We start from the raw sequence: 24,791 nt of genomic DNA, 5'->3' as shown, positions 1-24,791 counted from the left end.
TATATTGTACAGGAGGAGTATATTGTACAGGGGGAGTACATCATACTGGAGGAGTATATTGTACAGGAGGAGTATATTGTACAGGGGGAGTACATCATACTGGAGGAGTATATTGTACAGGAGGAGTATATTGTACAGGGGGAGCACATCGTACAGGAGGAGTATATTGTACAGGAGGAGTATATTGTACAGGAGGAGTATATTGTACAGGGGGAGTACATCGTACAGGGGGAGTATATTGTACAGGAGGAGTATATTGTACAGGGGGAGTACATCATACAGGAGGAGTATATTGTACAGGAGGAGTATATTGTACAGGGGGAGTACATCGTACAGGAGGAGTATATTGTACAGGAGGAGTATATTGTACAGGGGGAGTACATCATACAGGAGGAGTATATTGTACAGGAGGAGTATATTGTACAGGGGGAGCACATCGTACAGGAGGAGTATATTGTACAGGAGGAGTATATTGTACAGGGGGAGTACATCATACAGGAGGAGTATATTGTACAGGAGGAGTATATTGTACAGGGGGAGTACATCGTACAGGAGGAGTATATTGTACAGGAGGAGTACATCGTACAGGAGGAGTATATTGTACAGGGGGAGTACATCGTACAGGAGGAGTACATCGTACAGGAGGAGTATATTGTACAGGAGGAGTATATTGTACAGGGGGAGTACATCATACAGGAGGAGTATATTGTACAGGAGGAGTATATTGTACAGGGGGAGTACATCATACAGGAGGAGTACATCGTACAGGGGGAGTATATTGTACAGGAGGAGTATATTGTACAGGGGGAGTACATCATACAGGAGGAGTATATTGTACAGGAGGAGTATATTGTACAGGGGGAGTACATCATACAGGAGGAGTACATCGTACAGGAGGAGTATATTGTACAGGAGGAGTACATCGTACAGGAGGAGTATATTGTACAGGAGGAGTATATTGTACAGGGGGAGTACATCGTACAGGAGGAGTATATTGTACAGGGGGAGTACATCGTACAGGAGGATTATATTGTACAGGAGGAGTATATTGTACAGGGGGAGTACATCGTACAGGGGGAGTACATCGTACAGGAGGAGTATATTGTACAGGAGGAGTATATTGTACAGGGGGAGCACATCGTACAGGAGGAGTATATTGTACAGGAGGAGTATATTGTACAGGAGGAGTATATTGTACAGGGGGAGTACATCGTACAGGGGGAGTATATTGTACAGGAGGAGTATATTGTACAGGGGGAGTACATCATACAGGAGGAGTATATTGTACAGGAGGAGTATATTGTACAGGGGGAGTACATCGTACAGGAGGAGTATATTGTACAGGAGGAGTATATTGTACAGGGGGAGTACATCATACAGGAGGAGTATATTGTACAGGAGGAGTATATTGTACAGGGGGAGCACATCGTACAGGAGGAGTATATTGTACAGGAGGAGTATATTGTACAGGGGGAGTACATCATACAGGAGGAGTATATTGTACAGGAGGAGTATATTGTACAGGGGGAGTACATCGTACAGGAGGAGTATATTGTACAGGAGGAGTACATCGTACAGGAGGAGTATATTGTACAGGGGGAGTACATCGTACAGGAGGAGTACATCGTACAGGAGGAGTATATTGTACAGGAGGAGTATATTGTACAGGGGGAGTACATCATACAGGAGGAGTATATTGTACAGGAGGAGTATATTGTACAGGGGGAGTACATCATACAGGAGGAGTACATCGTACAGGGGGAGTATATTGTACAGGAGGAGTATATTGTACAGGGGGAGTACATCATACAGGAGGAGTATATTGTACAGGAGGAGTATATTGTACAGGGGGAGTACATCATACAGGAGGAGTACATCGTACAGGAGGAGTATATTGTACAGGAGGAGTACATCGTACAGGAGGAGTATATTGTACAGGAGGAGTATATTGTACAGGGGGAGTACATCGTACAGGAGGAGTATATTGTACAGGGGGAGTACATCGTACAGGAGGAGTATATTGTACAGGAGGAGTATATTGTACAGGGGGAGTACATCGTACAGGGGGAGTATATTGTACAGGAGGAGTATATTGTACAGGGGGAGTACATCGTACAGGGGGAGTATATTGTACAGGAGGAGTATATTGTACAGGGGGAGTACATCATACAGGAGGAGTATATTGTACAGGAGGAGTATATTGTACAGGGGGAGTACATCGTACAGGGGGAGTATATTGTACAGGAGGAGTATATTGTACAGGGGGAGTACATCGTACAGGGGGAGTATATTGTACAGGAGGAGTATATTGTACAGGGGGAGTACATCATACAGGAGGAGTATATTGTACAGGAGGAGTATATTGTACAGGGGGAGTACATCGTACAGGAGGAGTATATTGTATAGGAGGAGTATATTGTACAGGGGGAGTACATCATACAGGAGGAGTATATTGTACAGGAGGAGTATATTGTACAGGGGGAGCACATCGTACAGGGGGAGTACATCGTACAGGAGGAGTATATTGTACAGGAGGAGTACATCGTACAGGAGGAGTATATTGTACAGGGGGAGTACATCGTACAGGAGGAGTACATCGTACAGGAGGAGTATATTGTACAGGAGGAGTATATTGTACAGGGGGAGTACATCATACAGGGGGAGTATATTGTACAGGAGGAGTATATTGTACAGGGGGAGTACATCATACAGGAGGAGTACATCGTACAGGGGGAGTATATTGTACAGGAGGAGTATATTGTACAGGAGGAGTATATTGTACAGGGGGAGTACATCATACAGGAGGAGTATATTGTACAGGAGGAGTATATTGTACAGGGGGAGTACATCATACAGGAGGAGTATATTGTACAGGAGGAGTATATTGTACAGGGGGAGTACATCGTACAGGAGGAGTATATTGTACAGGAGGAGTATATTGTACAGGGGGAGTACATCATACAGGAGGAGTACATCGTACAGGAGGAGTATATTGTACAGGAGGAGTACATCGTACAGGAGGAGTATATTGTACAGGGGGAGTACATCGTACAGGAGGAGTATATTGTACAGGGGGAGCACATCGTACAGGAGGAGTATATTGTACAGGAGGAGTATATTGTACAGGAGGAGTATATTGTACAGGGGGAGCACATCGTACAGGAGGAGTATATTGTACAGGAGGAGTATATTGTACAGGGGGAGCACATCGTACAGGAGGAGTATATTTTACAGGAGGAGTATATTGTACAGGGGGAGTATATTGTACAGGAGGAGTATATTGTACAGGAGGAGTATATTGTACAGGGGGAGTACATCGTACAGGAGGAGTATATTGTACAGGGGGAGTACATCGTACAGGAGGAGTATATTGTACAGGGGGAGCACATCGTACAGGAGGAGTATATTGTACAGGAGGAGTATATTGTACAGGAGGAGTATATTGTACAGGGGGAGCACATCGTACAGGAGGAGTATATTGTACAGGAGGAGTATATTGTACAGGGGGAGCACATCGTACAGGAGGAGTATATTTTACAGGAGGAGTATATTGTACAGGGGGAGTATATTGTACAGGAGGAGCACATCGTACAGGAGGAGTATATTTTACAGGAGGAGTATATTGTACAGGAGGAGTATATTGTACAGGAGGAGTATATTGTACAGGGGGAGCACATCGTACAGGAGGAGTATATTGTACAGGAGGAGTATATTGTACAGGAGGAGTATATTGTACAGGAGGAGTATATTGTACAGGGGGAGCACATCATACAGGGGGAGTATATTGTACAGGAGGAGTATATTGTACAGGAGGAGTATATTGTACAGGAGGAGTATATTGTACAGGGGGAGTACATCGTACAGGAGGAGTATATTTTACAGGAGGAGTATATTGTACAGGGGGAGTACATCGTACAGGAGGAGTATATTGTACAGGAGGAGTATATTGTACAGGGGGAGCACATCGTACAGGAGGAGTATATTGTACAGGAGGAGTATATTGTACAGGGGGAGCACATCGTACAGGAGGAGTATATTGTACAGGAGGAGTATATTGTACAGGAGGAGTATATTGTACAGGAGGAGTATATTGTACAGGGGGAGCACATCGTACAGGAGGAGTATATTGTACAGGAGGAGTATATTGTACAGGAGGAGTATATTGTACAGGGGGAGTACATCGTACAGGAGGAGTATATTGTACAGGGGGAGTATATTGTACAGGAGGAGTATATTGTACAGGAGGAGTACATCGTACAGGAGGAGTATATTGTACAGGGGGAGTACATCGTACAGGAGGAGTATATTGTACAGGGGGAGTACATCGTACAGGAGGAGTATATTGTACAGGAGGAGTATATTGTACAGGAGGAGTATATTGTACAGGGGGAGTACATCGTACAGGAGGAGCACATCATACAGGAGGAGTACATCGTACAGGGGGAGCACATCGTACAGGAGGAGTACATCATACAGGAGGAGTACATCGTACAGAAGGAGCACATCATACAGGGGGGAATACATTGAATGGTACACACAGGCATTTTTTTTTCACTCAACCCAGTGGGCTGAATGAAAAAAAAAACCGAGGTGCTCCCTGCTGAGCCATTGGTCAGCGCTTACAACCAATGGCCAATGCCAATCAGATGCTGGTTTTCCAGCATGCCCATTCTACAGAAGCTGGCTGGGCAGGCTGCTGTACACACTGGCTGAATTTCAGCAGCAGGTAATGGGGCCCTGGCATCTTTCAGCACTTGGATCCATGTATGGCCAGCTTCATGCTTCTAACATAAAATACCATCTGATTGTACAATTTGCATGCAATCTCTGTACAGAACTGCGGTATATGTCAGAGCTATATAAATGTATAATAATAATAGAGTGTGACTGTGGGGGGAGGGGACATTAGAGTGTAAGCTCCTCTGTACAGAGACTGATGTGACTGTGGGGGAGGGGACATTAGAGTGTAAGCTCCTCTGTACAGAGACTGATGTGACTGTGGGGGAGGGGACATTAGAGTGTAAGCTCCTCTGTACAGAGACTGATGTGACTGTGGGGGGGAGGGGACATTAGAGTGTAAGCTCCTCTGTACAGAGACTGATGTGACTGTGGGGGGAGGGGACATTAGAGTGTAAGCTCCTCTGTACAGAGACTGATGTGGCCGTGGGGGAGGGGACATTAGAGTGTAACCTCCTCTGGTGCAGAGACTGATGTGACTGTGGGGGGAGGGGACATTAGAGTGTAAGCTCTTCTGTACAGAGACTGATGTGTGGGGGAGGGGACATTAGAGTGTAAGCGCCTCTGTACAGAGACTGATGTGACTGTGGGGGAGGGGACATTAGAGTGTAAGCTCCTCTGTACAGAGACTGATGTGACTGTGGGGGGAGGGGACATTAGAGTGTAAGCTCCTCTGTACAGAGACTGATGTGACTGTGGGGGGAGGGGACATTAGAGTGTAAGCTCCTCTGTACAGAGACTGATGTGACTGTGGGGGGGGACATTAGAGTGTAAGCTCCTCTGTACAGAGACTGATGTGACTGTGGGGGGGGAGGGGACATTAGAGTGTAAGCCCCTCTGTACAGAGACTGATGTGACTGTGGGGGGAGGGGACATTAGAGTGTAAGCTCCTCTGTACAGAGACTGATGTGACTGTGGGGGGAGGGGACATTAGAGTGTAAGCTCCTCTGTACAGAGACTGATGTGACTGTGGGGGGAGGGGACATTAGAGTGTAAGCTCCTCTGTACAGAGACTGATGTGACTGTGGGGGGAGGGGACATTAGAGTGTAAGCTCCTCTGTACAGAGACTGATGTGACTGTGGGGGGAGGGGACATTAGAGTGTAAGCTCCTCTGTACAGAGACTGATGTGGCTGTGGGGGAGGGGACATTAGAGTGTAACCTCCTCTGGTGCAAAGACTGATGTGACTGTGGGGGAGGGGACATTAGAGTGTAAGCTCTTCTGTACAGAGAATGATGTGACTGTGGGGGAGGGGACATTAGAGTGTAAGCGCCTCTGTACAGAGACTGATGTGACTGTGGGGGGAGGGGACATTAGAGTGTAAGCTCCTCTGTACAGAGACTGATGGGACTGTGGGGGGAGGGGACATTAGAGTGTAAGCTCCTCTGTACAGAGACTGATGTGACTGTGGGGGAGGGGACATTAGAGTGTAAGCTCCTCTGTACAGAGACTGATGTGACTGTGGGGGGAGGGGACATTAGAGTGTAAGCTCCTCTGTACAGAGACTGATGTGACTGTGGGGGGAGGGGACATTAGAGTGTAAGCTCCTCTGTACAGAGACTGATGTGACTGTGGGGGGAGGGGACATTAGAGTGTAAGCTCCTCTGTACAGAGACTGATGTGACTGTGGGGGGAGGGGACATTAGAGTGTAAGCTCCTCTGTACAGAGACTGATGTGACTGTGGGGGGAGGGGACATTAGAGTGTAAGCTCCTCTGTACAGAGACTGATGTGACTGTGGGGGAGGGGACATTAGAGTGTAAGCTCCTCTGTACAGAGACTGATGTGACTGTGGGGGGAGGGGACATTAGAGTGTAAGCTCCTCTGTACAGAGACTGATGTGACTGTGGGGGGAGGGGACATTAGAGTGTAAGCTCCTCTGTACAGAGACTGATGTGACTGTGGGGGGAGGGGACATTAGAGTGTAAGCTCCTCTGTACAGAGACTGATGTGACTGTGGGGGGAGGGGACATTAGAGTGTAAGCTCCTCTGTACAGAGACTGATGTGACTGTGGGGGGGAGGGGACATTAGAGTGTAAGCTCCTCTGTACAGAGACTGATGTGACTGTGGGGGGAGGGGACATTAGAGTGTAAGCTCCTCTGTACAGAGACTGATGTGACTGTGGGGGGAGGGGACATTAGAGTGTAAGCTCCTCTGGTACAGAGACTGATGGTAATGAAACAATCTCATATATTAGTATTCCTAGTTCTGGGCACAGTTGTGGGTTTTCTTTGCTCCAGGGGGACACTGAAGACCCTCGGGCTGGTTTTAGGCTGGTTTCGGGATAGTCATGCTACATGTAATGAGGCTGAACACTGAGCAGTAGCTGTGTGTTGGTCTCATTCTCATGCAGCATTCGGGGGTCTCCATCAATCTTTATGTGTGTAATGATGGAATGGAAAACGTGTTACATTGTTGCAGTGTGCCTGGAATGCGGCTTCTGTCTGCAATCACTCAATATCACTTCTCTCTTTCTATTCGCAGTGTCCTGGATGATGAGAGTAGTAGTCTTCGGCAGCAGAAACTTGACAGACAGGTGAGTCGATGACATTGGAGAGACCTTCATTATCTCATTCCTCCATTTCACCACTAGGGGGGCGCTTCACCCGTTACAGAGACTCGGAATATAAATTGCTGTATTCTTCATCTTTATTTTAATATGATGGATTATTTTCCGCAGGTCACAAATTTGGGCAGCCCAAAGTATTTTAAATATATTAAAAAAATGATCTAATTGCAGGTATAACGTTTAGTGAAAACAGAATGTTAAAATTATTATCAAATCAGAGCTAAATTTTTATGGAAATCTTGACTTTTCCTGTAAATTCTGACCTTGGCCCCGCCCTCTCTCACCTCCAATTTTCCTACTGGTCCAGGAGGCAGTCCATCACATTGATGGACATATAGCGGACATCCACCTGTCCTGTGTATATATACATTTACATTAGTGGACAGACAGAGGGGGGCAGCAGTGGGCGGAGCTTATGGCTGCACAAGGCTTTCAAGGCCTCAATGCCATGGCAGATAGAGAGTCCAGAACCAGGTAGATGTGGGGCGCTGGCATCAGATCTTATATCCGTCAATCAGAAGGTGTTGATTGGGCTTAATCACTTAAGATCGGCAGTTCTACCGCAAAGAAAGCACCTCACCGAAGGGTGAAGGACTCCTAAATTGATAGAAAGAGCACCAGACAGTCATTTTAGGAGTCCATGACCATTTACTGCTGATAGCAATGTGGCAATCGCAAGATACAATTTGCCCAACGGGTTTCGGCAGTCAACAATCCCCCTTCATCAGGGCTTCCTATAGGACTGTATCTAAACACTGCTGGAAGGTGTTCTTTGTCAGAGAAGGCATACAATTGGTCCTGTATTGACAGTACACCACGCCTGTGCACAATCCCTGGACCAATAGCTGCTACACCACACCTGTGCACAATCCCTGGACCAATAGCTGCTACACCACACCTGTCCACAATCCCTGGACCAAAAGCTGCTGCACCACACCTGTGCACAATTCCTGAGCCAATAGCTTCTGTACCCCACCTGTGCACAAACCCAGGACCAACCGTTGCTGCACCACACCTGTGCACAATTCCTGAGCCAATAGCTTCTGTACCCCACCTGTGCACAAACCCAGGACCAACCGTTGCTGCACCACACCTGTGCACAATCCCTGGACTGATCGTTGTTGCACCACCCCTGTGCACAATCCCTGGACCAATAGCTGCTGCACCACACCTGTGCACAATCCCTGGACTGATAGCTGCTGCACCACACCTGTGCACAATCCCTGGACTGATAGCTGCTGCACCACACCTGTGCACAATCCCTGGAATGATAGCTGCTGCACCACACCGGTGCACAATCCCTGGACTGAAAGCTGCTGCACCACACCTGTGCACAATCCCTGGACTGATAGCTGCTGCACCACACCTGTGCACAATCCCTGGCCCGATAGCTGCTGCACCACACCTGTGCACAATCCCTGGACTGAAAGCTGCTGCACCACACCTGTGCACAATCCCTGGCCCGATAGCTGCTGCACCACACCTGTGCACAATCCCTGGCCCGATAGCTGCTGCACCACACCTGTGCACAATCCCTGGACCGATAGCTGCTGCACCACACCTCTGCACAATCCCTGGCCCGATAGCTGCTGCACCACACCTGTGCACAATCCCTGGACTGATAGCTGCTGCACCACACCTGTGCACAATCCCTGGACTGATAGCTGCTGCACCACACCTGTGCACAATCCCTGGACTGAAAGCTGCTGCACCACACCTGTGCACAATCCCTGGACCGATAGCTGCTGCACCACACCTGTGCACAATCCCTGGCCCGATAGCTGCTGCACCACACCTGTGCACAATCCCTGGCCCGATAGCTGCTGCACCACACCTGTGCACAATCCCTGGACTGATAGCTGCTGCACCACACCTGTGCACAATCCCTGGACTGATAGCTGCTGCACCACACCTGTGCACAATCCCTGGACTGAAAGCTGCTGCACCACACCTGTGCACAATCCCTGGACTGAAAGCTGCTGCACCACACCTGTGCACAATCCCTGGCCCGATAGCTGCTGCACCACACCTGTGCACAATCCCTGGACCGCTAGCTGCTGCACCACACCTGTGCACAATCCCTGGACCGATAGCTGCTGCACTACACCTGTGCACAATTCCTGGACCAATAGCTGCTGCACCACACCTGTGCACAATCCCTGGACCGCTAGCTGCTGCACCACACCTGTGCACAATCCCTGGACCGCTAGCTGCTGCACCACACCTGTGCATAGTTATGAGAGAGTGTGAAGAAGTGAGCACTGCCAAAAACAGAGGGGCAGTGAATAAAAGAAATAACGCCAGAGCCAGGCCCTTAGCATTTTTCTAGATAGATAGATTACTATTGCTCAAATTTATGCTGAACATGATCTCCTCCACATTGTCCCATAGTTTGTCACAAAATGTATCTTTTCTAGTGACATGAGCTATGTGCAATAGGCAGAAGAGCTGACAGTCTAACCAATGTTTATTATTATATTTATTATTTTATCTTCATTAATATACATATGTTTATTTGTGATCGCAGCGCGCCCTTTTAGAGCAGAAGCAGAAGAAGAAGCGTCAGGAGCCCCTCATGGTCCAGTCTAATGTGGACGGTCGGGCGCGAACCCGCAGGATGAAGCAGTCAGAGGAGCAGGCGCCCCTGGTGGAGTCTTATCACAGCAGCAACAGCAGCACCATATACCACGGTAAGCCTATAGGGGGCGCTGTGCAGGGGTGGTGGGCTGAGTGCAAGAGTATTACTGCGCAGTGGGTGGGGCTTTTGTCAAAGATAGGAATTTTATATCTATCTGGTTGTTTGACCAATATCCCTACCCCTCCCATGACTTACAGTATGGTGGACAGTAAGTTAGGGAAGTGGTAGGTACAGTTCCTGGACTTCAGTCTAAATTAAGTTTTTCATATAGCGCCAACATAGTCTGTGGCACTGTACTGTACGTTCAGAGGGCTTAACATCTTTCCACATCAGTCTCTGCACCAGAGGAGCTTCTCCAGCAGGTGGTGCTGTTTTGCAAGGGGCTGTTGGCTCACTCTGCTGGGGTCTCAGCTAGAGGAAATATCAAGTCTGGGCCTGTCCTGCAGCAGCCCCCACGCAGTGGGTGGGGAGGAGATTTAAGGTGGAGGCTCTCCAGAAGCACTGAGGCCTACTCCATGTGCTCAAGCTGCAATGGATCCTGGGCCTGTCCTATGAAAGATAGAGTGGTGAACAGACGCATTGCTAAAGAGGAACAGAAACTTGCTGTCATGAAAGAGGATCTCAGGAAAAAGAAATCCCTGCACAGTAGGTCTGGAAACAGTAAGAGGGAAGTCTTCAAGCTGAAGTCTTTGGACGAGGCATTGGAAAAGCAGGAGACGTTGGTCGCCTCTCTGAAGGAGAGCAGCAATGTGTTCAGAGAACAGATGAAGGAAAGTGCCTGTGTCAGTACCAACCAGAGGGTGGATACCAGAGCAGCGGTGACAGTATGGATGGGGGGGTAAGGAAGTGGCTTCACATGGTGGCCCCAGTACTACCCGTCTCAGGATCTGTCATGTCTGAGTCAGTATCTGCCCCCCTCCCTCCCCAGTGGCCTGGGTCATCTCAGGAGGAGGTTGAGGAAAATGGTGGTTTGCTGCAGACCATTAGATGAGAATCATGATAATGGAGTGCTTGCTCAAAATCTCTCTCAATGTGTGGAGGACTTTCCAGAGATTGCATCTGCCAACAGATCCTTACAATCAGCAGGGAATGCAGGATGAGGTGGCTGCGAAGAGTCCCACATGGACACTAACAGTGCAGAGCAGGAATGTCACATGAACATTGAAACTGCAGAGCAGGAGGGCCGTATGAACGCTGAAACAGCTGGTGTTTTTTCTAAACAGAAGACTTGATGATGGGACTGCTGGTATCTGTGGTACTTCTGGGACTATGGTGAGCGGGACTGTTGTGCTGGAGGGGAGGAGGGAGGATCAAGTGGTGGGTAATTTACCAAACCAGATTTCAGAGGTTCCTATGCAGCCAGTTAATGTGTCATCTGTCCCAGTTAGGAATTATGCTAAGGCCGTGTTGGGACAAAGTCATGCTGCTGGTGGTGGAAGGGAGCTAACGCACCTTCCATCAAACGCAGGAATGTGGTACAGCTCAGGTGGGAAGGAGGAGATACTCCACCTATCAGGAGGGAGGTTGTGGATAAGATCCTAGCCATGGGATTTAAGACAGAGGATATTTATTCTCTTATCAGTCCGGCTGGTTCCTATGAATATGATTTATCATTTGTGTGTCCAGAATTGCTGGATCTGTTTTGGGAGCGGTTTGAACATGTATATGGGGACCAGCCGGACTGGAAGGGGCTTGTCCCCAAAGTTGTCTCATAACAGCCCTTGATTAAGAATGTGACTATCCTGACAAGGAATGAGTCTATATTTATAGGATTCATGGGTCTGGTTGAGGAGGTTTAGTGAAACGTTGTGTCCCCTAAAACAGATTGTGGATGATAAAGGAATCTGGACGGGTGGGTGGGTGGGGGGGGTCGGTATCAATGATGTTGAGTGTGTGTGGGAATGTGGTCCAGCATCTGCCCTCCTCTGCCTTTATAGAGATAGGATTACCGTCTTCTACCCTGGTCAACCTAAGCTGTGCCATAAATGTGGAGTCAAGGGACATTTCTCCTCTAAATGTCCAGAACAGAAGTGCTCTTTGTGTCGGGAACTGGGGCATCTGGCGAGGGACTGTAACATCATTAAATGTAACCTATGTGATAAGGTTGGTCACCCTTATAGCCGGTGCCCTGAGGCTTTGCACAATAAGCCAGAGTTAGTGGAGGAATTCTTCCATCCGGATAGAGAAGAGTCTGGGTTGGCGGAGGTTGTACCAGGGGATCCCAGTGTCTGTGTCCCATCAGAATCTGTGTCTGTGAGGCCCTCCGTGGTGTCAGTGTCCCCCCAGTCTGTGGTCTCCCAATCAGTGTCAGAAAGTGTGGCTATCAAGTCTGTGTCCGCACTTATTGTTTCTAGTAGTGTAGTGAAGGCAGTGGAGGGTGCTGGACCAGCATGTATGGTGGTGCCAACCCCTCCTCCTCTGAGTGGCAGAAGTATTGCTGGAGGACGGCAGATACCGGGGGGTGGAGTGAGGGATGGATTGGATGATGGCGGAGGGGGAGGTGGGAAGGCAATGAGAGTGGCTGGTGCAGAATGCAAGGTGAATGATGTGGAAGTCGGGGTGAATGATGTGGGGGGAGGGGTTAATGGGCGAGGTTTGGAATCGTATGCTCATGGCGATTAAATCTCAAAAGGTTTCTTAGCCTGGATTGTGTGTAGGTTGAGGTTCGGGGTTTGTAGTCTCTACTTTTGTTGTCATTAAAATATGTTTCTTAATGTGTTATCTTGTCAGGAAACTGTTTTCTTTACTTGCTGATGTAAGCACGCTTGTTTTTGTTTAGTTGTTATTTTTGTGTAAATATGTTTTTATTAATGATCTGTATGTTTGTATGATTTTTTTTTAATAAAAGATATTTACACTCTAATATCCCCTCCCCCACAGTCACACACTATTATTATTATACATTTATATAGCTCTGATATATACCGTAGCACTGTACAGAGAACACTGAGCCAATCACATCGGTCTCTGTACCAGAAGAGCTTACACTCTAATGCCCCCTCCCCCACAGTCACACACTAGTATACATTATATATATATATATGTAGTCCCCGTAGTTAGCCCCAGCGCACTCTGTAATCAGCACTCAGTAACATATCTGGTCAGACACGCCTCTCGCTTTCCTGAAGTCGGAGTTCTCCTATAATGAATGCGTTCTTTTTTCTGGGTGAAGTCCATCCTCTCTTTCATTTCTTAGCCTTCATTTTGGCGCGGAACCTTTATCCCGGATGACGCGGCGGCGATGCGCCCGTCAGTTCCGTTTCACGCCGCGCGCACCTTGATTCATCACCAATTAACCCCGCCATGGAGGTCAAACTTATTAAGCTTTCCCTTCAGATCATAAATCATTTATGTTGAAGGAACGCCGCTGAAAATCTCCCCGACAAATGAGCGATTGTACTATAAAGTGCCTCGTTAAGACTAATTACGCCGCGATTCCGGGCCGGCCGGGGGAATTCTTCACCCCGGCAACAGCATCTCCCTTTCTTGGCGTATTTTTTTTTTTTCCTGCAGATCTCCGCGGCGGCTTTTTAATTGATTGTGGAGAGAATGGCCGGCAGGATGCGTTTTTTTTTTTTTTTTTTTTAAGTGAGGCTCCGATCGTCTCGCTGTAATTGGGAGAAACGAAAAGACATTAAAATAAGTCGATTGTTTAATTTAGCTCATTTTGGTGACTAAATGAAGATGAACTCAGAATATCAATTGCTTGTGATGCAGGAAGTCATTCTTCTCCTGTAGAGGGCAGTATAACCCAAAGGTCAATGACTTCTTCTGTCCCTCAATGGACACCCTTAAAGAGAACCTGTCTACAAACATGCAAAGGAGCGCCCAATTCCACGCCGTCAGAGATTATCCTTAAATTAATTCCATGGCTGGTATCAACCAGAAAATGAATAAAACCCATTTCTATGTTGTTTACAGAGGGTTCCATGGCCCCCTGCATCCTGGGAAAAATTGAATTTCAATGGATCACCTTAACCACTTGCCGGTAGGGTTGTCACCTGTCCGGGATTCACCCGAACAGTCCGGGTTTTGAATCATGTGTTCAGGTTTCAGGAGGACTGAAACCCGGACACATTACTCAGACCAGGCTGTGGCTCCCCAAATAACCAAGATAGGCACACACAAATCTGTTGCCACCCCAGAGCTGCGGGCAGGTTTGGCATCACTGGTGGGGGGGGCAGGGCAATGATGTCAGCAAGAGCAATTTCACCACACCTACTATTTACTGCGGCATGCTATGCGCACCCTATTATTACTCCTCTTGGGGCACGCAAAGGTGTCCCAGGTTGCTCAAGTGTTCGGTTTGGCTTCAGGAAAATGTGGCAACCCTACTTGCCGGCCGCAATACATAAATATACCTTGCGGCTTTGAAGTTGTTTACCAAGCGATATGGATGAATCGATCATCCATAACCTCGGTATTTGTCGCTGGATCGCTTTTAGAAGCAGCGGGAGGGGGTGCACCCCCTCCCTCCCACCGCCCTCTCTCTGGTATTTCTCAGGCTTACCGTTTTTACCGGCAACCCCCGGGAAACGATCCAACGGTTCACCCAGCTGGCCACAGAGGTTACCAGAGACCAGAGCGTCTCTGATCACCTCTATGATCTTGGAAGACCAGAGCGGCATTATGACATCACTTCTTGTGAAGGGGCGGAAGTCAACTTTTTGTTTTTTAAAGCAAAAAAATCTGTTTATTTTTATTATTTTGTCTTTTGCATTCAAAAGGTAGAGGAGAGATGTGGAGGTCTTATAGATCTCTCCATAAAGAGGACCTGTCACCCCTTATTTCTATCACAAGCAAAGTTTACATTTCTTGTAATAGGAATAAAAGTGATGAAAAAAAAACTAAAACTAACGGGACGGTGTAAAAAATAAATAAGAAAAAAAAAAACATTTAAAGCACCCCATGCCTTCATGCTCACACGCAGAAGCGCGCGCATACGTAAGTCGTGCAAGCATATGTAAACGGTGTTCGCACCACACATGTGAGGTATCGCCGCGAACGTTAGAGCGAGAGCAATAATTCTAGCCCTAGATCTCCTCTGAAACTCCTCTAAAACTCTAAACTCATAACCTGTAAAAAAAAATTAAGCGTCCCCCACCCCTCCCCCATGCTCGCGCGTAGAAGCAAACGCATATGCAAGTGACACACGCGCATGTAAACAGTGTTCGCATCACACATGTAAGATATCTCCCCGAACGTTGGAGCGAGAGCAAGAATTCTAGCCCTAGATCTTCTCTGTAACTCTAAACCGGTAACCTGTAAGAAAAATATTTAAAGCGTCGCCTATGGAGATTTTTAAGTACCGTAGTTTGTCTCCATTCCACGAGCGCGCGCAGTTTTAAAGCGTGAAATGTTAGGGATCTATTTACTCAGCGTAAGATCATCTTTTATATCTTACAAAAAAATTGGGTTCTATATGATGTTTTTTTGCGTGAAAATTGCATTTGAAAAACTGCAGAGCAAATACCATGTGATATAAAAAAAAAGCAACTATTGCCTTTTTTTTCTCTAGAGTCTCTGCTAAAAAAAAAATGTATATAATGCTTGGGGGTTATAGGCAATCTTCTATTCTAAATAGAGCAAAAAGTGTGAGAAAAGGCCGGGTCAGCAAGTGGGTGAAGTACATCAGTGCCGCCTCATCAGTGCCCATCAATGCAGCCTCACAGTGCCCATCAGTGCAGCCTATCAATGCCCATCAATGCAGCCTATCAGTGCAGCCTATCAGTGCTCATCAGTAAAGCCTATCAGTGCCCATCAATGCAGCCTATCAGTGCCCATCAATGCAGCCTATCAGTGCTCATCAGTGCAGCCTATCAGTGCCCATCAGTGCAGTGTATCAGTGCCCATCAATGCAGCCTATCAATGCCCATCAATGCAGCCTATCAGTGCCCATCAATGCAGCCTATCAGTGCTCATCAGTGCAGCCTATCAGTGCCCATCAATGCAGCCTATCAATGCCCATCAATGCAGCCTATCAGTGCCCATCAATGCAGCCTATCAGTGCCCATCAATGCAGCCTATCAGTGCTCATCAGTGCAGCCTATCAGTGCCCATCAGTGCAGCCTATCAATGCCCATCAATGCAGCCTATCAGTGCAGCCTATCAGTGCTCATCAGTAAAGCCTATCAGTGCCCATCAATGCAGCCTATCAGTGCCCATCAATGCAGCCTATCAGTGCTCATCAGTGCAGCCTATCAGTGCCCATCAGTGCAGCGTATCAGTGCCCATCAATGCAGCCTATCAATGCCCATCAATGCAGCCTATCAGTGCCCATCAGTGCAGCCTATCAGTGCCCATCGGTGCAGCCTATCAGTGCCCATCAATGCAGCCTATCAATGCCCATCAATGCAGCCTATCAGTGCCCATCAATGCAGCCTATCAGTGCTCATCAGTGCAGCCTATCAGTGCCCATCAATGCAGCCTATCAATGCCCATCAATGCAGCCTATCAGTGCAGCCTATCAGTGCCCATCAATGCAGCCTATCAGTGCCCATCAATGCAGCCTATCAGTGCCCATCAGTGCAGCCTATCAGTGCCCATCAATGCAGCCTATCAGTGCCCATCAGTGCAGCCTATCAGTGCCCATCAATGCAACCTATCAATGCCTATCAATGCAGCCTATAAGTGCCCATCAATGCAGCCTATCATTGCCCATCAGTGCAGCCTATCAGTGCCCATCAATGCAGCCCATCAATGCAGCCTATCAGTGCCCATCAGTGCAGTCTATCAGTGCCCATCAGTGCAGCCTATCAGTGCCCATCAGTGCAGCCTATCAGTGCCCATCAATGCAGCCTATCAGTGCCCATCAGTGCAGCCTATCAGTGCCCATCGGTGCAGCCTATCAGTGCGCATCAATGCAGCCTCATCAGCGCACATCAGCGAAGGAGAAAAGTTACTTATTTACAAAACAGAAAAAAGTTTTTAATTCAAAATTTCCAGTCTTTTTTTGTTTGTTTAGCAAAAAATAAAAGCACACTGAATGTCATGGAGTTGTGATATTCATCGATTGTCTGCCTCACTTTGTTAACCTCGGTCAGAAGGGCGGAATCGCGCTTTATTCCAGACTTTTCCCGACTTTCTTCCCGCACCGGACGGGTTAACGCCGACATGTTTGTTTTTCTTTTTTCCCCCTCTGCCACAAGAGGAAACGAAATGCCAAATAACTGTAATAAAAATAAAATGATCTTTCAGACCTTCAGCCTGCGATGGCCTTTATTAATTCCCGACCGCCGCTGCCAGCCTCCGAGGGATCACAAAGATCATCCGGTGTCTATAAATAGAGGATTCAGAGCGCAGGGAAATCTTTACAAGATGCTCGATGAGTCTTCAGGATCCGAGTTATTATTTCTTTTTTTTGTTTTGTTTGTTAAGTAACACACTTGGCCGATTCTTAAGGCAACACTCAGACCAAAGCTTTTAACATTTTTCCACAGAGTGGAAACCCTACTAAAATGGACCCTAAAGGGTACATGTACAGCGATGGTGGGGATCCCTCATAATGGGCACAGCGGGAGTACAGACCCGGGAACTCAGCACAGGGATGGTGGGAACCCCTCATAATGGGCACAGCGGGTGTACAGACCCGGGAACTCAGCACAGGGATTGTGGGAACCCCTCATAATGGGCACAGCGGGTGTACAGACCCGGGAACTCAGCACAGGGATGGTGGGGACCCCTCATAATGGGCACAGTGGGTGTACAGACCCAGGAACTCAGCACAGGGATGGTGGGAACCCCTCATAATGGGCACAGTGGGCGTACAGACCCGGGAACTCAGCACAGGGATGGTGGGAACCCTTCATAATGGGCACAGTGGGTGTACAGACCCGGGAACTCAGCACAGGAATGGTAGGAACCCCTCATAATGGGCACAGCGGGTGTACAGACCCGGGAACTCAGCACAGGGATGGAGAGAACCCCTCATAATGGGCACAGCGGGAGTACAGACCCGGGAACTCAGCACAGGAATGGTGGGAACCCCTCATAATGGGCACAGCGGGTGTACAGACCCGGGAACTCAGCACAGGGATGGTGGGAACCCTTCATAATGGGCACAGTGGGTGTACAGACCCGGGAACTCAGCACAGGGATGGTGGGAACCCCTCATAATGGGCACAGCGGGCGTATAGACCCGGGAACTCAGCACAGGGATGGTGGGAACCCCTCATACCAAAATATACTTTTGGGTGGGCAGACCCTTTAAATGGTGTGGAAAACCTTTACCAACCGATCAGAAATCATTCCTTAACTGTCTACCTAATGTCTGATTGGCTGTTTTGAATGCTTTGGGCATGATCACTAATCTCTATTATCTCTTCTTGGCCTCTTATGCTGGCCATACATTATACAATTTTCTTCTATAGATTTCCTTTAGATTTACCAAAACCATATAATATGAGGTCAAATCTAAACACTTTCAATTTGTGTGCAATCAGGCCGGCCCTTATACTACACAGTTGAAGGTAAATCTAAAGGAAATTGAATAAGAAAATATTATGGTGTATGGCCAGCTTTAGATGACACTTTATGGTCAGTGTGGAGGTCGCAGCCATTAGGTGTCACTGCGATTTTTCTCTCTTTGCTATAGAATGCGTTGTCACCTGGAAATAAATGGGACATAAAACAGATCTTTAAAGGAAGAAAAATGAAAGCATTGAATCCGTGTTTAGTGGGTAATAGTTACACATTACAAGCTGAATTTTTCACGTCAAATAAAATTCGGTGTTTAGAGCGGCAATTACCCGACTGGCTTCACTTCTGCGTTATTTGTCGCTACATTTTATTTCCTGGCCGGAGGAAGTATCGGGTTTTATGTCGGTTCTCTTGCTGAGAATATCGTTTTCTGAGATTCTCAAGGACAAAACAAACATTGTATCAGATTCTTCCGCCAAATTGATGTTTCTTATTAATATTGTGCTATAGACATTGTATTGACATGTCAGCGCTTCATAAGGAATGATAAATCCCAGGAGACCTTGTCAGCCAGGAAGAAAAGATTGTCTGCTTTTTTGGCTTGTGTAGGGTGCAAGGTACCAACCTGCTTTACTGATTCATTTTCCAACTGGTATGCCTCAGATTTCCATGGCTGGCACCAGGTATGCCTCAGATTTCCATGGCTTGCATCAGGTATGGCTCAGATTTCCATGGCTGGCACCAGGTATGTCTCAGATTTCCATGGCTGGCACCAGGTATGCCTCAGATTTCCATGGCTGGCACCAGGTATGCCTCAGATTTCCATGGCTGGCACCAGGTATGTCTCAGATTTCCATGGCTTAGCACCAGGTATGCCTCAGATTTCCATGGCTGGCACCAGGTATGCCTCAGATTTCCATGGCTGGCACCAGGTATGCCTCAGATTTCCATGGTTTGCATCAGGTATGGCTCAGATTTCCATGGCTGGCACCAGGTATGTCTCAGATTTCCATGGCTGGCACCAGGTATGCCTCAGATTTCCATGGCTGGCACCAGGTATGCCTCAGATTTCCATGGCTTGCATGAGGTATGGCTCAGATTTTCATAGCTGGCACCAGGTATGCCTCAGATTTCCATGGCTGGCACCAGGTATGCCTCAGATTTCCATGGCTGGCACCAGGTATGCCTCAGATTTCCATGGGTGGCACCAGGTATGCCTTAGCCCCTGTACACAAGGTTGGATATTCCGACAGCAAAATCCGTCAGATTTTTTCCAATGGATTTTGTCCGAAACTGGTGTTGCATACACACGGTCAGACAAAGTTGTCGGAAAATCCGATCGTTCGGAACGCGATGACGTTCGTTCGTTGTGACGGGACTACGTTGCGGCTAGTAGCCAATAGCTTTGGTCTAGGAATTTGATCTGAGTATTCGTGGCACTTTGTCCAATCGGAATTCTCTACACATGATCGGACAAAGTCCGATCGGATCATGTTGTCGGAAAATTTTATATCCAGCTCGCAAACTTTGTTGGTCGGACATTCCGACAGAAAAAGTCCGATGTAGCACACACACGGTTGGATTATCCAACAACATGGTCCGATCGGACCTTTTCTGTCGGAATTTCCGACTGTGTGTATAGGGGCTTAGATTTCCATGGCTAGTATCAGGTATGCCTCAGATCTCCATAGCTGGCACGGGTATGGCTTAGATTTCCATGGCTGACACCAGGTATGGCTCAGATTTCCATGGCTGGCACCAGCTATGCCTCAGATTTCCATGGCTGGCACCAGGTATGACTCAGATTTTCATGGCTGGCACCAGGTATGACTCAGATTTTCATGGCTGGCACCAGGTATGACTCAGATTTCCATGGCTGGCACCAGCTATGCCTCAGATTTCCATGGCTGGCACCAGGTATGGCTCAGATTTCCATGGCTGGCACCAGCTATGCCTCAGATTTCCATGGCTGGCACCAGGTATGGCTCAGATTTCCATGGCTGGCACCAGGTATGACTCAGATTCATATGGCTGGTACCAGGTATGACTCAGTTCTTCCTGCTTGGTACCAGTGTGAGTATCAGATTTCTATGGGTGGCACCAGGTATAGCTCAGTTTTTTTTAGGACTGGCATTCGGTTTGGCTTAACTTTCCACAGCTGGCACCAGGTATTTCTCAGATTTTTTTTATGTCTGGCAGCATGTATAGCTCATATATCCATAGATGGCACCAGGTACAGTTTAGTTTTCTAGGGCTGGCATTAACTATGGCTGGTACCAGGTATGGCTCAGTTTTCTATAGCTGTCACTAGGTATGGCTTAATTTTCTATGGATGACCAGAGGAATGACACCAGGTATGGCTCAGTTTTCCATGGCTGTCACCAAGCATGGCTCAGTTTTTCATGGATGGCACCAGGGATGGCTCAGTTGTCTCTGGCTGACACCAGATAGGGCTCAGTTCCTCAGGGTTGGCACCACACATGACTCTAGCTGGCACCAGGGGTGTGGCATAGATTTCTATGGCTGTCACCATGGTATGGGTTCAATTTTCTTTGGTTGGCACCAGGTATGACTGATATCTGGATGTCTGGAAACAGAGATGGATCAGTTCTCTATGGCTGGCACCAGGTATGGCTCAGTTCTCTATGGCTGGCACCAGGTAAGGCTTAGTTTTTCACATCTGACGCTAAATATGGCTCAGTTTTACACAGTTTTGCCCAGATTGCTCAGTTATTTACAGCTAACTGCAAATATGGCTCAATTTCTCATGGCTGGCACCAGGTATGGCACCATTTTCCATGGCTGGTGCCAGGTATACCTCAGTTATCCACAGATGACTCCAAGCATGGCTCCACTTTTCTTGGCTTACACCAGGTATGGCTCAGTTGTCTCTGGCTGGCACAATGTACGGCTTGATTTTTCTATGGCTGGCACCAGGAATGGCTCAATTTCTTTGTCTGGCATTGGGTATGCTTCAATTATCCACAGTTGACTCTAAGTATGGCTTTGTCTTTCATGGCTGGCACCAGGTATAGCTAATTTTTTAAATACAGTATAGGTTGCACTATGAATGGCTTCTCATTTGTTGTTGTCAGCAGATATGTCTCAGTTGGCTGTCAGGGTATGCTGAGCCTGGTACTTCTTCAGAGATTGGTAATCCATAGATTGCTCAAGGCAGATGTAGCGCCCTGCCTCAGTTAGGCAAAATTGTGTTTTCGGCTCCACTGTAATTAGTGGAGCAAGGATGAACTTTTCGGGTCTGGTCAGGGTTTCCCAGGCTGGGTAATTGATTGCTCCTGCCTGTTTCTGGACGAGGCTTCCAGAAAACAGAGCAGAGAGGGTTAATCACAGAGCTATGAATACTTACTGTATCAGACTTCAGACAGTTCCTGGGTGGGGACACCCAGAAGATGGCTGAGGGAAGTGATACATATTTGGGAGGCTCATGCAGGTGGTTCTTCCTCTGCCAGAAGGGTTCCAGTTTCCCTGGGGCTTCTGCCCCAGTATGGCTTCATTTTGTATGGATGACAAGAGTTATGACACTAGGCATGGCTCAATTTTCTGTGGATGGCACCAGGTATGGCTCAGTTTTCTATGGCTGGTACCTTCTATGGCCAAGGTTCGGTGGGCCTCTTCTATGAACTCTGATCTTTAGTTCTTTCCATAGATTTTCTATTGGATACAAGTGGGGGGCGGCACAGTGGTGTAGTGGTTAGCACCCTCACCTAGCAGTAAGCAGCAAGAGGGGTCGCTGGCTCATATCCCAACCTCGACACCACCTGCCTGGAGCTCGCATGCCCTCCCTGTGCCTGCGTGGTCCTCCTCCGGGTACTCCAGTTTCCTCCCACAATCCAAAGACATGCAGGTAGGTTAATTGGCTTCTGTCCAAATTTGGCCCCTAGTATATGAATGGGGACCTTGGATTGTGGGCTCTTTGAGGGTAGGGACCGATGTGAGTGTGCAATGTACAGGGATAGGGACAATTGTAGACACTCACTCAGGTTAAACTGGATGGACTGGTGTCTTTATTCAACCTTACTAACTATGAAGTCAGGTGATTGGCTGGGCCATTCTAGCAGCTTTATTTTCTTTGTCCTTGGCTTTGTGTTTGGGATGATTGTCCTCCTGGGATGTCCTCCTGGGATGTCCTCCTGGGATGTCCTCCTGAGATGTCCGCCCCCGTTTCATCTTCATCATTTTAGTAGATGGCAGCAGATTTTTATCCCCATTCATCCTTCCTTCAATGATATGAAGTTTTCCAGTACCGTATGCTGAAGAACAGCCCCGCCCCCACCATGATGTTCCCACCTCCAAACCTCACTGTTGGTATGGGGTTTTTATTTTGGGTGATGTGCCATGTGACCTCCAAACATGGGGTGTATTTTGGCATCCAAAGTTCAATTGTGGTCTCATCTGTGCAGACTATATTCTCCCCATATATCACAGGCTTGTCTAAATGTTGTGCAGCAAACTTTAACCGAGCTTCACCACGCTTCTTCTTCACCAATGGAGTGTTGCGTGGTGAGCGGTCATACAGGCCATGGCGGGGGAGGGCATTACTTATTTTGTACCTGCTAATTCCAGGTCTTTCTGAAGCTCTCCACAAGTGGGCCTTGGCTCTTGGACAACTCTTCTGATAATTCTTTTCACTGTCAGAAATCATGCGAGGAGCCCCTGGTGGTGGCTGGTTTATGGTGAAATTAGGTTCTTTCCGCCTTTTGGCTAAGATCAAGTGTAGTATCTGTTCTTATCAGTTGCCAGGAGGTGGCGAGGTGGATTAGCTGTGGCGCTGGCTTTGCAAAACCTGCTGGTGTAAAGGCAACCTGGTGCGGTTAGAGATAGCCGAAAGGGAAGCCTTCTGATGGGGATGGAGAACCACGGGGTCTGGCTGAAGGTTGGGGTCCCTGGCCTTCTGGCCTAGATTTTTGTGGTTTTTGCCCCTTTCAGTTTTTCGGTTAGCAAAGCCTGACCCTTTTTGGTGTTATTGAGGGGAATTGGCCGAGGTGAGGTGATGGTGGAGACTTCGCCAGTTGGTCTCTCAGGGTTCTGATACCTTCCTGGCTGGGGTGGGGCTGCACCGGTCTGGGCTGTTGGTCAGGGTTGTGACAAAAAGCCCGGGGTGAATGTGCCCCTGGAGTGGCAGTCCAGGGGTGCCATAGCTCGCACAAGTGTTGAGGTGCACTTCGAGATTTGTCACCTTGGTCACTTCACTACACACTTTTTTCACACCTGCCTCTAGGCCCGGCCTTTTGGCTAGGACCAGAGGAATTTTTGATTCCTGGCCGAAGGGCCGGCCAATGTATTTCACAATGGCTACTTTCACTTCTCCCACCTTCCTTCTCCCCACTTTCTTTTTATTTATCCATGTGTTTGACACTTTTATGTATTTTTTTGTTGGTTGTTACATGTTTTGTCACTGTATGATTAGTAGTCTTGGGAGGGGTTGGACATGACCTTTTGGCTTGGTTCCCCCTCTCTCATGGGGTCTCCCTTCGGGGAAGCCCAACCGAGTACTTGGATGGGTCTGTTTCGGCAGACCCTCCAGAGAAAGGGGTCCGTCTGGTTTCGGCCAGATGGACCCAGTGAGTACCTCAGTCCCCGTCAGGAGCCTAACGCCCCAGGGGATCAGGGTAAGGTCTTTCTTAGTGGAGGACAGTGTAACACCCGTTGCACATTTTGTGTCACTCTTTATGTGTGTGCACTTTTTTTGGTGCCGTTTGGAGTTTTTGGGTCTATTTCACACGCCACAGGCTTTTCAAAAAAAATTAGGTTCTTTCCATTTATGGATTATGGCCCCAACAGTGCTCACTCAATCAGACGTTTAGAAATCCTTCTGTAACCAATGCCATATGTATGTTTTGCAGCAATAGGGTTAGGAAGGTCTTGAGAGAGCTCTTTGCTTTTACCCATCATGAGATGTTTCTTGTGTGACACCTCGGTAATGAGACACCTTTTTATAGGCCATCAGGTGAGACTGAACCAACTGATATTAATTTGCACTGACAAGGGGCGGGATTGCTTTCTAATCGCTGATAGATTTCATCTCGTGTCTTCATTTTCTATGTATTTTTGCACCCCCTTTCTTCACGTGCTCAATACTTTTTCCCTGTGTCCTTCCATTTTATTAAGCAGAACTTCATTTCTGAACTTATTTGTTTTGGTATCTTTGTATGTATGGACTGCATAGGCTCAGTGGCAGCTGGTGCTCCATTTTTGGGGGGCAGCAAACAAATCAGCCACCACCCATCCCTGGTCGGTCAAATCCCCCCCCCCATTGCTTGATCATCAGCCCACCAGCCTCGCACTTACCCCATCTAGGTCGCGGGCAGCGCTTCCCCCTCGCCGGGTTCCCCTGTGTCTCTTCCTCCTCGGCGACCAATACAATCTGCTGTCGACTCATCGGTAGGAGTGTCAGCTGCTGTGAGAAGC

At 47.8% G+C, this 24,791-nt stretch overlaps 1 protein-coding gene and 1 pseudogene across 4 annotated transcripts in view; both read left to right on the top strand.

The window, feature by feature from the left end:
- Nucleotides 1-24,791, top strand: part of TUB (TUB bipartite transcription factor) — a 216,135-nt gene that overhangs the window by 148,830 nt on the left and 42,514 nt on the right. For all 4 annotated transcript variants that reach the window (XM_077453673.1, XM_077453671.1, XM_077453674.1 and 1 more), the window contains exons 2-3: nt 7,222-7,273; nt 9,834-9,996. In XM_077453673.1, the coding sequence (XP_077309799.1) occupies nt 7,222-7,273; nt 9,834-9,996 (215 nt within the window). The remainder of the gene's footprint in view (nt 1-7,221; nt 7,274-9,833; nt 9,997-24,791) is intronic.
- LOC143929741 (U2 spliceosomal RNA) lies at nt 23,063-23,221 on the top strand (annotated as a pseudogene).

This window comes from Lithobates pipiens, unplaced genomic scaffold, assembly GCF_037356315.1.
Source record: "Lithobates pipiens isolate NorthernLeopardFrog02 unplaced genomic scaffold, aLitPip1_a1.2 Scaffold_24, whole genome shotgun sequence".
NCBI lineage: Eukaryota > Metazoa > Chordata > Amphibia > Anura > Ranidae > Lithobates > Lithobates pipiens.
This window is presented reverse-complemented; position numbering and strand designations above follow the sequence as displayed.